Source organism: Drosophila melanogaster, chromosome 3R, assembly GCF_000001215.4.
Source record: "Drosophila melanogaster chromosome 3R".
NCBI lineage: Eukaryota > Metazoa > Arthropoda > Insecta > Diptera > Drosophilidae > Drosophila > Drosophila melanogaster.
The window spans coordinates 6,527,027-6,541,227 of NT_033777.3; the positions used below are offsets into that span (position 1 = coordinate 6,527,027).

A 14,201-nucleotide genomic window follows, 5' to 3' on the forward strand; every position below is an offset into this window, starting at 1 on the left:
ATGTTTTAACATTTCATTATTCGTTTTTCAAACACCAAGCTTAAAATATTTCTACCACTCAGATGATTGTTGCACTATTGCGTTAAATTGATGATTGTTAAATCTCATATTTGGTCAATTTGCTATTCATCACCTCTGCTTTTAAAATCGATTAAGCAGTGTTGTCATCTTATAAAATTGAGATGTGGAGAAAACTCTTAAGAAACTAGTTCTTTCGTAAACAATATGGCCGTGTTTATAACTTCGTGTAGCAGGCTTGTAAAAATGATAACAATCGCTGTTAAATTTCCAAGGAATCACATATTTAACAGTGTATGAAAAACGCAATATTTGTTTTTTCTAACTTTACAAATTAAATTATATAACTAATCCCCAATATCGCCATTCACCCAGAAAAATAGTTTTATCGATAAGTGGGTATCTCCATCCCTGGCTATAGCACGTTTCGGAAGAAAGTTTTTTTTTGACAATAAGATAATTAATACTATAAATAGCTTATACAATGGATACCCACATTGTTTGTGACCAAGTCTTTATTGCGCATGCTGAAGATGAATTGTTACTTATTTACGACAATGAAATTAATTTCGGGGAGGATCCTGCCCCAATCTATGATGACGTCTGGCAAAGCGAAGAGGACGTGACCCCAGAAGAGATTCTAGCCGACGTCAAAGACTACGGAGCTTTAGAGGAAGTAATGGACACTCCTATAATTTACGAAATCTCGGATAGCGAGAATGAAATGACTCCAGAAGAGAATTTAAACGAGGTCGTAGACCACGATTCGAGGAAAAAAAATGTCACTTACGATGTAGACGTTTCGGCCCTAATCCAGAATACCGAGCTCTTTCAACCAGAAAAACTTATGGTCTACATTCACGGTCCAAATTTCACGTTTCCAGATTCGGGATTCTTTGCAGAGCAGGGAGATAACTTGAATGCAAACAATGTAACCTACAAGACGATCGCGTCTGATACTATTAGCCATTCACCTGGAGAAGTGACCGATGTGACAGGCGTAATCTGTTATCACAGCCATGACTTCGTCTTCCAGGCATACTCGCCGCCATCGATCCCCAGCTTGCATGCCGACCATTGTCCTCGTCACTTCAAAACCTCACGAAACGTCTTCTGGGCCGAAATGGAGGAGGTGTCCTGCATCCTGCTGCATTCGGCGGCCGCCTATTTAGAGGCCCCCGCTTATGTGCACGACGACACGATTGCTTTTGTTGCCAAGGGTCTCGCCTTGGCCAAGGAATTCATGACCGATGGGGAAACTCCCCAGAGCAGACCGCAGAGCATCGGTCGCCTGGTGGCCGCCATTGTCATGGACAGGAAGTCGGCCGTTGTAATGGCATATGCCGTGAACCACTTCGTTCCTCAGACCATGACCGATGACAGCACAGGCGAGGTGTTAGGCATAATGCTCAATAACGTCATTCGCGGATTTGCCATCAACGACCACCTCCGTCGTATCATTATCAAAAAGACCTGCCCCGTTCTTTCCGTGGTGAACCAAATTCCAAACTAATAGTTCCCCGGCATCGCATCGAATCAATTTCATATTTTCATCATATCATCATGTGTGGCTAGTTTGAGCATTTGGGAAGGTAACACAAGAATAACCAGAAAACTGAATATAAGTGATAAAATAACGGTTGTCCTTGTAACTTTTAAGGTGTCTGTCAATTTTTTAAAATTAAAATATACAGGCTTTGTTTTAACATGTTGTTATCAGAAATGGGTTCCTATAATGAACACTATGTGATTATTTTTTATTAATCATATAAGGTTTTAAAGATAAGAAGAGAAAATCAAAAACTGTCCCGTCAGTGAATTTTGAAATGTTTTATTTTTAAGATGTATGGGAAAAAAACTAGTAATGATAAATAATTCTGTGGCTTAAAAAAAAAGGCATTTTAAGCTTAGATTTTCAGATAACTAAATGAATGCTTTAAAATGTGGTTTGCATATAAAAATTTTAACTATTTTGCACATTGCTGTATGTACCAGATGTATAATAAATCTTGCTTATGATTAAATAAATAAATAAATGAATAATTTTTTTTTAAATTTGTACTTACCATAAGTGTTGGACTTTTTTTTTCTTAAACTCCAATGAAAAGACTTCTTTAAGTTATTCAATTGTATTATTTTATTGTATGTAATGCAATAAATTTGTCAGTTAAAGTTCACATAGTTCTTAGTTTCGTTTACATATGTATATGTGTATGTAAGTATTTTCGTTATTAGTCGGTACTTAACATTAAACTTTGCTATATCATGAGTACACGTGTGTTCGAGTGTCTGTCTTTAAAAGGTAACGTCCACACCTCTGCGAATTTGGGACTTTTGCGTTTAATGCGATTTATTTACAATTAGTCGGGTGTTGATAATTACACGAATGGCGTCTACACGTTAATCGAGTTGATGAAAAACACTTAAGAGCTTAGAAATGTATTTTGATTTCGATTTGTATCGTACTTGCCTATGGTCATATATGTACGCCGCTTAGGTCTAACAAACTGTCATTGTTCAACATTCACTTAAATGGGGTGTCCAACCGGCTGTTGGTGGCTTTTTGGCGGGAAATTAAAAGGCTGAACATAAGTGTCAGGGTTGGGCGCTGCTGTGGGGTGGGTGGCTGAAAGGTGGTTAGCCGCAGACCGCGAACATTTGATGCATGCAAGCCGGAATGTGTTAATTGTCCACACCCGTAAAAAGAAAAGCCCGCCCCTGCTGTAATATTGACCACAGAAATTTATTTCCGTGGCTTTTTCTCGCCCGTCTGTCTGCGAAGCGTGTTTGCGTTGGCTCACAGCTGCTTGCGGTTAACTTGGCCCGGGATCAATTTGTTAAGCGCTCAAAGACGGGCGCATCCAGTATACGCAGGGTGTGACAGCCGACGCCTTGGGACAATCGCACACATAATTAATGCCGCTTTGAGGGCATTGATTGAGTGGGAGTGGGCCTGCACCTAATTGCAATTAAGTTGACGCTGCAGCCTCAATTTCTACGTACACACAAATTCACGAGCAGAGACAACTTTAATTAATTTCAGACGATTTTTATGGGATTTGCCGTGGATCGGGGGAGTGCGTGTAATTAAAAAGGACGTTAAGTGGATAAATAAATACGAGCCGAGCCTGCGGGTTGGCGATGCACACGATGTTTACATTTTGTCCGTTTGATTCGTTTTATTTATTTCTTTGGCCGCCTTGCGCCTTTGTCTCCTGCCGCTATTTGTTTATTTATTTATTTTATGTATTTATTTGTATCGTTTAAATGCAATTCATTAGTGTTTGGAATACGTCTCTGGTTGGATTCTGCCATTTATATTATTTGTATATTCAATTAATTTACATTTTGCTGAACGATTTCGCAATAGAGTTATATACAGTTCGCGATTCAGTCCGCTGAATTCAATAAATTTACTTTCGTTATCAATTAAATTGTTTTTGCTTTCGTCCATTCCGATCAATGAGTGTATTTGCTATAATTTTTTGTTCTTACGCAATATTTACTTTATGAATTTTGGGTTTTCCCGCATGTTTCGAGCTTGTTCGTGAGATAAGAGCACATAAAATAGAGTTCCATAAATTGGCTATGCAAATGTTTGCGATGTGGCACATACCACATCGGACTCCGAATATGTGGGTGCTATGTTTGCCAAAGATAATGCTGAATATACTCCTTGGAAATCATTCAGAACTTCTCCGATCCCTGGGACGGCCTATTCAATTTTTCAAATTTATTGGCGTAAGAAGTTTTATTTCCCCTGACCAGAAACGAGGTCACCGGCCAGAGTCTAGTATTTGCTAAAAATAATAAATATTCAAAACTGTCCGGCATCCGTGTGTGAGTGAGAGAGAAAGAGAGAGAGAGAGAGAGAACGAGGAGGTGGTGGACGAAAACTGTGCGAGAAGTGCGGGAGATATGGCTAATTGAAAAGTTCAGCATGTCGCCGCATAGAAAGGAGACAGCAAATGTTGTTCCAGACTCAAATTGCCATGCAAATGAATTCGAGTAGCATTTTTCCAAAATGGCATTCGTTTGATGGCAGGAATTTCCCAGATCCCGATTCCCCTTCCTGACCGGCTCGCCCATGCGGTCCGAATGGTTTCAGGATATCGATGCAGTTTCACATCGGACTGCATAAATATTTACTGTTATTCATTTATGCAAACTTACTCGGTATTTTCCACAAAACATAGGCCCCGCCATTCCCGCAACCAAACAATACCGATCCGAAACGAACTGAACAGAAAAACCCAAACGTAACTACGTAACAAATTCAGTTAGGAGTCAGCCTAAGACTAGGGGCTTACTAACTAGTTCGCTTAGAGCCGATAGAACTTACGATTAACTGGGGCTCGGGATTTTCAAAACTGTCTGGGATACGGACTCATCCTCTATATGTATTGGTTAATAGAGTTAGTGGATAAAATCAACTAGCTTACAACATGCACTCGGTTATTACGTTAAATCTCTCCTTTCTTCTCGCTTTTGCTATTTGGGCCTATCGAATGTATTTGGTTTTTACTTTTTACGTTGGCAGAGTGTTGGGATTCCCCCATCTTCTCACTGTCTAGTAGCTGCTTTCGCTCCGGCCATTCAGTTTGGCTTGCTGGCATTGACATGTCATGTGCGGTGGCCCACTCCGATGAGGATGACGCTAAGCAGGAGCGCCAGGATGCTGAGGGCGTAGGCCCGGGTGGTGGCTGCCGAGGATGTTACCGCCGAGGCCGACGATTCGCCTGGGAAAACAATTAGAGGGAGCAATCACACACTGACACTAACATTAAGGCATTCTGATAATATTTTGGAAAACTTTGTATAGCAATGCAGTACGACTTTAATATCTATACTTTGCTTCTATTGGAAGTTTTTTGCGAGCAAATGCCTGGACTGCAACTCACCATTTATTATGTTCAGCGTTACGGTCGCACTGGGGCTATTCGACGGGCTACATGTGTAATTGCCTGTATCGCGCTTCTTGGCCGACTCGATGATTAATGAGCCAATCTGGAGGAGAGAAAAAACAGCACAGGCCCACTGAGTTACGTACTATATTTTAAGAGCCAAGGAAAAGTTCGGAAGAGAAAAAGATAAACACAGGCAGTTTTCACTCGGACATGGGCACACGTACTCCAAATATCGGCCATGTGCCGGAACTGACGTTTTGCCCCGCGGCAGGGAAAGAAAGTTATGGCCAGGCAATTAGGAGAAATGCGACACAACTGAAACTTTGCGTAACAATATTATAATATTTCTCGCTTGCCAACGGCAGCCAAGAATCCATTCGAAGTTGAGTGTAATTAAATTAAAATTAACAAGGGAATCTTTTGGACCTGGCCAAGTGGAAGATGCTTTGAGCTACGGATGGCATAAGTTTTAATTTCATTACCATAGTGATACGGAAATTAAATAATTTACATCAATAAAATTTCTCGGTAAGTGAATAATTTCAAGGATACTCTATTTTTAAAGTGATAAATTTATCATAATGGCATAAAGTTATTAGTTTAGTTTGATGCTATTAATTAGGATCTCAAAAATGTTATGGTCTACACAAGTAAATAACAAATAAGTATCCACTGTGCACTTACCGTGCTCTGTCCTTCGCCGGAGGCCTCCGGCAGGTTGGGATCCAGTTGCGTGCGGTGGCGCCGGGAGTCGGCCGCCAGCTGCTCGGCGCCGTGGTACCACATGATGAACGTGGGCGGCTCCAAGGCTCCGCGCACGATACAGCGGAGCACCACGTTGCTGCCCGCCTTCACGTAGCGGTCCGGCTCTCCTAGGATCTCCGTGCGAGGAACTGCGGCATGCGGGGAAGAGTGTAGAAGAACAGTGCGGATAAGTGGAAGTGGCAAATTCGGCGCTCTGAAATTGTGTCATTTCGCTAATCTATTGAATTAACAGCTACGAGTCACGTCGCACACGTAAATCTGGCTGTGGCAGGGCGACACTCCGCCTCCAAAGAAAATCCACTTTTCAATTTTTCACTTACTGATTCCAGCTTGAACTACGCCCATTCTCCCCCCCCCCCCCCCTACCCTTACAGACTGCTCCAGTTCAGGGCACCCGGGTGATTTTTTGGCCAACAGACACGCACATGCATAACAAACTAAGAGTTGTGTCAAACAAAAATTGAAGAAAATCAGCAAAAAAGACGGTGAATAGGGAGAGCACACACACAAACGAAAAAGTTGGAAATGTTGGCGCATACATTTTCACACGACCTTCCGCCGCCCCGCGGCGTCACCATCCCCTCGGCACCCTGGAAAAGCGGGAAAACTGGGCGTCTTCATTGCTAGGGCAGCGTGGAGCGACGTGAGCTTTGAAATTTGACAAAATCACGTATACGCCGAGTTTTCACTGCTGTTACACAAAAATGTGCAAAATGAGTGCGCCGAGAATTTACACAAAATGCCCGACTATGCCCCAGAGTATCTGTATCTGTGGGCTCCTGCATGGCAGTGTAGTACCAGTACGTACTGTAGTTGGGGAGCACGCGCCACGTTTTGGTTTGACACCAAATTGTGTCAGCTTGTCAAAATCGTCATGTTGTTGCATGTTTGTTTTCCAGCTGCTTGACTGGAGATTCGCGACACAGCAGCAAAAAATACATATGCAAAAAATGGACTAACAGTATACGAAGTGCGGCAGCTGAAGCAGCAGCAAGTGCAATATTATTAGCAACCGTTCCACTTTATCACCCACGCAACTTTTTATCTCCGCCGGTGAGGGAATAATATTCCAGTCAGCAAATTGCGACTGTCACATGGCTCTAATTAAGTCTCGGAGATGTAAAAGCAGCAGTTTAAAATTCATTTTCACAAGTACAACGAAGTGCAACTATGTATTTCTGTGGTACCCTGGCAAAATCGGATAACAAAGGCTGGTAATTACAAAAGATGTAAATTAACACTCGGAAAATGAAATGGAAAATGGAATGGAAAATGAAATAGTTTTATAGTAAAAATGAAAAAAAATAAATAAAAATTTCTGTAATCAATTGTGTAAAATGCAAAGATGGCTGGCTTTTGCGAGTGGTGGAGTGTTTATTGTTGGCTAAGAGAGTAAAATTATAAAATAACCCAAAATTAACAATTGCTTTCACAAACTTCACGTGGGCTTCTTTTTGCGCGCCTTTTGAAATTCTTCTCTTGTTTATGTATCGATATAATACCGATAAGCTATTGATTACAACTATCGGTTTATGCTTAAATTATTCCTGGACAGCAACCCTCTCGTTACAATTGTGTTGTATTGAACATGAGTGCTACACTAAAGCCATTTACATATTAAATTGGTCGTTCGTTGGACAGCTAAAGAATTCGTTATTGTCTATTTAAGCTATACAAATTAAGATTTTTTTTTTAAAGATGTTTATAAAATATCGGCGTCGAACTGACATTTTTCAACTTGACATTAGGAGGAGTAGTCGTGTTACAAATTTTGGAATGAAGACCATTTCCGATGCGCGATCGTAATTTATAGAAGAGATAAACCAAAGAGATGGAAAACCAATAGTAAAATTAGGTTATTCTAATGTCTTTGGATTCATTTCAAACTGAGTTTTATTTCTACTCATGATCAGGATCATTAGCGAGATCTCGCCATGTCCGTCCTTCTGTCCCCATGAACGTCGAGAGTTTGAATCTACAAATTGTATTATATAATATATTATTAGTCATTGTAATATAAGTTATTGTTAGTCTTTAAACTTTCTTCAGATATTCCAAATACACTCACCCAGTCTTCAAAAGGATTTCATTTCCTTCTTATTGGCATTATGCCATCTACTTTGCAATGGCTGAGTAAGGGGTATGTAATAGTTGAGAAACTCGACTACAGCTTTCTCTCTTAAATAGTAACACCATTATTGATTATTACCAATAAAAATATATGTGTGTAATTCACATTAAATAAATTTCTTTCACAAAATCGTTTTAATGTTGTGGAAACTAATTTACTCGTGGAATTTTACCGATATTAATCGCAACTATGTAATTTAAACTCCACAAACAAAGCCACAATAGAGTACTGGTAGGAGACATTTTCAAATTAATTTCAATGACAACATTGACTCGGAACTATTATGGTTAGTGCTTGGAAATATTTTTAAAAGAAAAGAAGCTGAATGAGAGCCGCAGAAACAGAAACCAGAAAACTTTGACCACATTTCGGCTAATTCTCCAAGCACAAAGGGCATGCGGAGAGCGAAGGGAAGGGAATTGGTTAAGAGTGTCAAGCGAATTGCAGCAACTTAAATTAATTGAGTTTATGGCGAAATGCTTTTAGGCAAATTAGTCGAGAGGCGGTGCGCAAACATCACAGGAAAATTGTCACTTTTGATGGCGAGATAAAGTGCGCACCCCCCCCCCCCCCCAAAAAAAAGAAAATAATAAAACCAAAAGAAAACCCCAAAATTGGCTTTGGCCATACAAGATTAGCAGCAAATTAAATAAGACCAAGCCATCCGAGAATGAATTCGAAATGAGACGGGGAATGAAAAGCTCAGCCCCGGAGAAGAGATGAGATGATCTGAGCTGAACAGAACAGAACAGAACAGAACAGAACAGAAAGCGAATCTCATAAAACCAAATCTAGTTTGTCGTTCAATGATGCAGAAAAAAAATATATTCATTCATTCATTTGGCATTCATGTGTGCGAGTCACCGTGGTTGCGAATGGTTTTCTTTTCCCGTTCAGGCGCGAAAAGCCCTCCCATGGATTCGGATCATAAGAATAAATCAGCAGAGTTGCCCGGGTAAAAGTTTAAAAGATTATTACATAAGTTTGCAGCTAAGCAGACTTGATGTTTTTCGGGACATTAACAACGATTTGGCTCCATTGTGCCCATTTGGGTGACCTAGAAACTCGAGTAAATGAACCAAAACCAAAGAAGCTGACATTTTAACCAGCAACAAAGCAAATACGGATCTCTACCCCCAACCCCCCCACGCCCCCCACCCACCTACTCATCGCTGTTAACATAACAAATTGACCGAAAACTACGAGCCTATTACTCCAGCTCTCGCTCTGCATCCGAATATGGCCCAGAAATCAAGCAGCCAAAGGCCAAAGCCTCAACATAAAATCCATTGCCAAAGACTCGGAATCGAATTCATTCAGCGCCAACGGGTGGTGGTGGGTCAACGCGGGTGATTTTGCGTGGTTTAGGATGCTTGTGGGCGGTGGAAAGTGGGTGGTGGGTGGATGGTGCGAAAATCGACAACATGCAAAGGGAGTTTGCACAGACAAAACGATGCAATAAATACAAATTACATGGCAAAGGCACAAAATCAACCAAGCAGGGCGACACCAAAAGTAGAGTGGGAGGAGAACGGGTGGGAAAAGCTGGCAGGAAAAAACTGCAAAGGGGTGGTCAAGGGCGGTGGAGAATAGGTGCTGCCGATAATGGTTATGGCTAGGCGAATTGGGAGAAAAGGAGCAAAGGAACCGGAAGGACCACGCACACCCAAATTCAACTTCAAACAAACAAGGGGCGATTGGTCCACGGACCACGGAGCACGGGGAAATGGAAATGGCCATGGATGAAGGCCAAACGACTGCAAATAATGGTTATGCAGAAAGAGACGGCGAGGCGGTGCGAGAAAGAGACGGATCGTCGAATCCCTGCCGGGCATGAATAGAAATCCTTTATGCTTAAACTTGTCGTTACATTAACGCAAATGTGGCCGCGCATACGAAATTCGGATAGCCGAATATTTTTGGCTCCAGATGGATACCTGTTGGCTGCCACGCCCTACGCCCACTCCCAATTTCTCTAAGGTAACACCAAAACAAATCAATCTTGTGCAATTTCGTAATAAATTAAATCCAAAAAGATTTTAACAATCATGTTAAAAAAAGGGGTTGATAAAAGTATAACAAAGATTGCAAAATGAGTTACTTTGCTATAATTTTTAATTCAAGTTGTGTACACCTGAAATGCATATTAACATGGTAAATTTTCTACGTTTTCTATTTTATTTCAGTTTTAAGAATTGAATCTGATTATTCCCAGTGGACACGCACACATGAGGTTTTGGCATACATGCGCAAGTGTTTAGCATACAAATTAGCTGAGCCGGAAATGCGAAAATCACTTTTTGGCAACACCATTATCCAGTCTATTGCCCTTGCCCTCATTTTTCCCTGCTCATCCCTCGATTCAGCATGATGTGTCCTTTTTTGCCGGCAGCAAGCTCCTCGGGCTGGATCTCCATAAAACCAAAGTGTTAGTTGGATAAAAGGAAATTCAATTTGTTGGCTTCAAATGCAAATTGACTTTTTACTTTCACTGCCTGGCGTTCTTCTTTTCGTTGCCATCTGAGCTGGGCTAAATTGACCTTAAATTGTCAAAGAATTTGAAATGATGGTGTAATTCTGGTCGAAGGACGTTGTTTTTCGTAAACCAAACCTCCAGCCGCAGGACGGGCATCAGTATACATACATATCAATGCTGGCGAAGTTGCAGCCGGAATCGTTTCAAATGAATGCATCCGTGTCATAGATAAAATCCGTTGCTGAAACCGAATTCGAATCCGAAGCCCAATAGCCGTGGCCAAAATATATTCGCACTGATTTCCGTGTCATAGCCCCAAGCAATGCGGTTGTTATTGTGCCGGCCAGATATGTGAGCCATAGCCACAGCCGGGAAATTTCATATCAATTACAGGGCCCAGAACATCCTCGGATGCCCTCGACTGACATTTACATTGTTCATTTGGCCTGCTGATGCTGTTTCTTCCGGTATGCAAACATGAAATTTAATTAACTTTTTACTCGGTGCTCGGGTGCTTGGGTGTGTGTGTGTGTTTGTGTGTCTGGGAAACCAAAACGAAACCAGAGCCCAGCACGTAAAAGTTTTCTCGTTAAAAAACTTGACTGACCAAAGAAATGTTCCGTCTGTGTGCTCTGCTTTACTTTTTTTTAGCACTCGTTTTTCGAGCATTTCAATGGCCAATGGTCAGCAGCCGCAATTTGAATGCAATTTAGTGAGAAATTTGAAATGCAGTTGCCGCATGAAACATGCAAAGATCTCGGCCCATGTGTGGCTCTGCTCTGTTCTGCCTTTTGTAAGCGGGCTGAAAAGTTTTCGCATATGCTGCCGTTTGACCTTTACCCCCTGATACCCGCAAATTATGCGCTCAACTCACCCAGAACCCAACTTCCACTGTCCAAGTGCGAACTCATATTCATAAGCCCTGGCATTTAGTGCTCATGTTCACGGTCTTGGTCTCGGACTTGGTCTTGGTTTTGACTTACCCACAACTTGCAGCTGGACACGGGCGCTGACTTTGGGCTCCGTAGAGACCTGGCACTCGTAGGAGCCGGCGTCCCGGGCCTGGACGTACTTAATCTGCAGGGTCCAGTACTTGTCCGGCTGCTTGATGGCCAGGAATCGCTGGTCGGCTATGAAGACGGCCCTGAAAGCGGTATGCAAAATTCAAATTAGTCGCAAGTTATAAGTTTTAATTTAATTTCAGTGTTTCACAGAAGCATACATGTATGTGGTTGAATATTCACACTTGTTGCACATGTTTGAATCATGAGAACGTGGGCACAGCTTATTTGCTAACTGAGTTTGCGTGTGTCTTAGGCAAGATTCATTGAATACTTATTTAAAACCGGTAAATAGGATTTATTAACTGATTTATTCACACTAAAGCTCAAATATATGCAGGTTTAATAATCTTACAAAATAACCAAGTTATTATGCTACAATGATAGTCATATTGAAATAATCCGTCACTTTATAAATGGCATAATTACTTTTTTTAAAAACCTTTATGGCCAGAGGTGAAAAACCACACAAGCTTAGCCTGGAAAACTGAGCCACACCATTATTATTTTTTTGAAAACTCCAGGAAGCCGCCAACCTGAGTCCATTTGGACTGACTTTAAGTACCCATGCGCCATATAGCATAAATTCTAAGCAAACGAACAATGGCGGCAGAGCCACTTAGCGGAGTCCTCGCTAAGTCCGCTACTAATGGCCACTCAAAAGACACTCAAAGTTATTTAGTTGCGGCATTTAAGCGGCAACTAGCGAAAGAGACGGCGAGTGTTGGGGGGGAAAGAGTTGACAACAAAGTTGCGTGTTTGGGGCAGGCAGCATGCAAATGTTTTTGTGCGGGGAGCGGCCGAAGTCAGTAGTAAAATAAGTTGCGTTTAATGTCATTGTTGCGATATTTTTGTTCCTTCTTCCTAGTTGTGTGCCCCTCCGGGACTCTAGGCTACCGAATTGCCCCCTGCACTTTGCCTAAAGTGCAAAAATGTTTCCGTCATTTGGCTAAAATGCAGCGAATGGCCACGCCCACTGCACACATGCGTTGACATTGCTTATTGTGTGACCCTCCTCGCCCAGTTCCACCCCACTAACAAGTTTTGATGCTAAACCCAGATTAGACCCTTGCGTTTTGCACTCGTAAAACTCGACATTTTATGACTTTTGCCATTTCCTCGGTGTCCCGTTTGTCCTCCCCACCTAAACTGTGCACCCCGCGCTGTATGTCTTATCAAGATTTTGTAGTTACTTTATAATTTTCATTTCATTTTAAAGTTTCTCAGCGCCCTCGACTCTTCCTGGGCTCCTACTTTTTGTTGTCCCCTATTTGCCGTATATTTTGCAGCAACTCCTTTTTCCCTGCCCGTATTTTGTGGCTTTCCACGGTCTCTCTGCTCGTTTTTCAAGTACTACGAAGTGACCCGACCCGGCATGAGTTACCATTTGCAGTTTATTGTTGTGGAGGAAGCTGTATGATGGTCCTCCTTCCTTTCCACTGATATTGGCCACTTGAATACTCCGCTTGGTTGGGTGCAAGCAAGAGTGCTCCCAAAGTGGGCTAATCATACGCTGATCCCAAGGGATTTTCGGTCCATTTGAATGGAGTTTTGGGGCTCACAAAAAAGAATATTAAAAGAAGCTAAAAATATTTAATATAATATTATCGCTTTTTTTTGTGCTTGGTATTTTCTAATCAAATGAATGACATTAGATTGCGTTTTATTTTGAGATATCAAGGATGCATTTGAAAGCGTAAATCTTCTACTTATTTATTTTTGAAACTGACTCTAAATCCCTTTAATAATATTCCAAATAAAATGTTGATAATACCTCTGTGAAATATTTTTAAGGGAATCGGCTTCCACAAGGGTGCTCAATTTCCGCAGGGACTGCTTGTGAATATGATAGTACGCCGTTTCGCAGGATTGTGGGTGTGGAGTCTTAACCTCAGACGTATCTTGCATGATTTCTCCCCCCACCGGAGAGTTTCATTTCCTTCGCTTCGTTTATCGCATCAGGGCTTTTGCTGCAGCTTGTTGCGGTTGCCACTCGGAGAATCCCATTAAGAGGAAGCTCATCTCCTGCTGCACATGCAGCTCCTGCTATATGACGCACATCGCCGGTGCGGTGTGTGTGCCGAGATAAGAGATAACAAAGTAGCCGAGAAACACCTGGCTGGGTAATTACCTCGACCGCCGCCCAAGGACTACGACTCCTGTAGCCAGCTCTTTCGGCCAAGTAATCCTTCGTGAGAACGGGTAAGAGGAGGCCATAAATTAATGAAAGCATGTGTCCAGTGGCAAACAAAGGACACCATTGCACGTGACATTTATATGATAGTGTAAACATATCATTTGCGCCATTATACAGCACACTAGCAGTGTCGCTGGCTAAAAGTTTTTGAAATCTATTCCCATTATGTTTGATATGCCGGGGAACTGCTGGCAAAGGACAAACAGTTGGGGTTTCTTTCGAGCAGGCAAAAAGAAAACTTTCTAGATAAATGTGACAGAAGACATTGGAGCAGGAAAGAACTCGGTGCACACAATCAACTGGCAGCAAGTGCAGGAAGACCGACTTGGTCCGAAGGAGGCGGTCGGCAAAAATGGGCAGTGGCACCGGGGCTCGGGATCTCCTTCTGGTTGGCACTGCAGGAAGCAATCAGTAAGGACACTATCTCAGCTAAATTTCAATGCTCGCCTCCCAGCGATCCAGCAATGTTTGCCTTCAGCCAGTCACTCATTCGTGCCCAGCCATTCAGCCATTCATCCTGGCCACCTACTGATACTCACACACACTCGTAGGACCATCGGCATCCCCTTCGCACAGGACAACCATATGGGAGCTACTTCGCCAGAAGGACAAACAGGCTGGCTGTCTTATCTAATGTGAAAGGTTC

At 42.1% G+C, this 14,201-nt stretch overlaps 2 protein-coding genes across 3 annotated transcripts in view, besides 1 other annotated feature; one reads left to right on the forward strand and one right to left on the reverse strand.

Annotated features, from left to right (window-relative positions):
- The first annotated feature begins 481 nt into the window (after positions 1-481).
- Positions 482-1,648, forward strand: CG15185 (uncharacterized protein). The gene has a single exon (NM_141403.2). The coding sequence runs from the start codon at positions 503-505 to the stop codon at positions 1,529-1,531; it is 1,029 nt and encodes a 342-aa protein (NP_649660.1). The 5' UTR covers positions 482-502; the 3' UTR covers positions 1,532-1,648.
- Positions 1,649-2,142: 494 nt separating this feature from the next.
- dpr11 (defective proboscis extension response 11) overlaps positions 2,143-14,201 on the reverse strand; it is a 64,162-nt gene continuing 52,103 nt past the window's right edge. The window contains exons 5-8 of one of the 2 annotated variants that reach the window (NM_001275391.1): positions 11,281-11,441; positions 5,610-5,818; positions 4,920-5,025; positions 2,143-4,757 (exon numbers count right to left, since the gene is read on the reverse strand). In NM_001275391.1, the coding sequence (NP_001262320.1) occupies positions 4,642-4,757; positions 4,920-5,025; positions 5,610-5,818; positions 11,281-11,441 (592 nt within the window). In that variant the 3' untranslated portion in view covers positions 2,143-4,641. The remainder of the gene's footprint in view (positions 4,758-4,919; positions 5,026-5,609; positions 5,819-11,280; positions 11,442-14,201) is intronic. The other variant, NM_176409.2, reaches the window with a different exon arrangement.
- Positions 7,591-7,871: a mobile genetic element.

Excerpts from the sequence above, each read along its gene's own strand:
- CG15185 (NM_141403.2), top strand. The coding sequence starts at position 503 with ATGGATACCCACATTGTTTGTGACCAAGTCTTTATTGCGCATGCTGAA.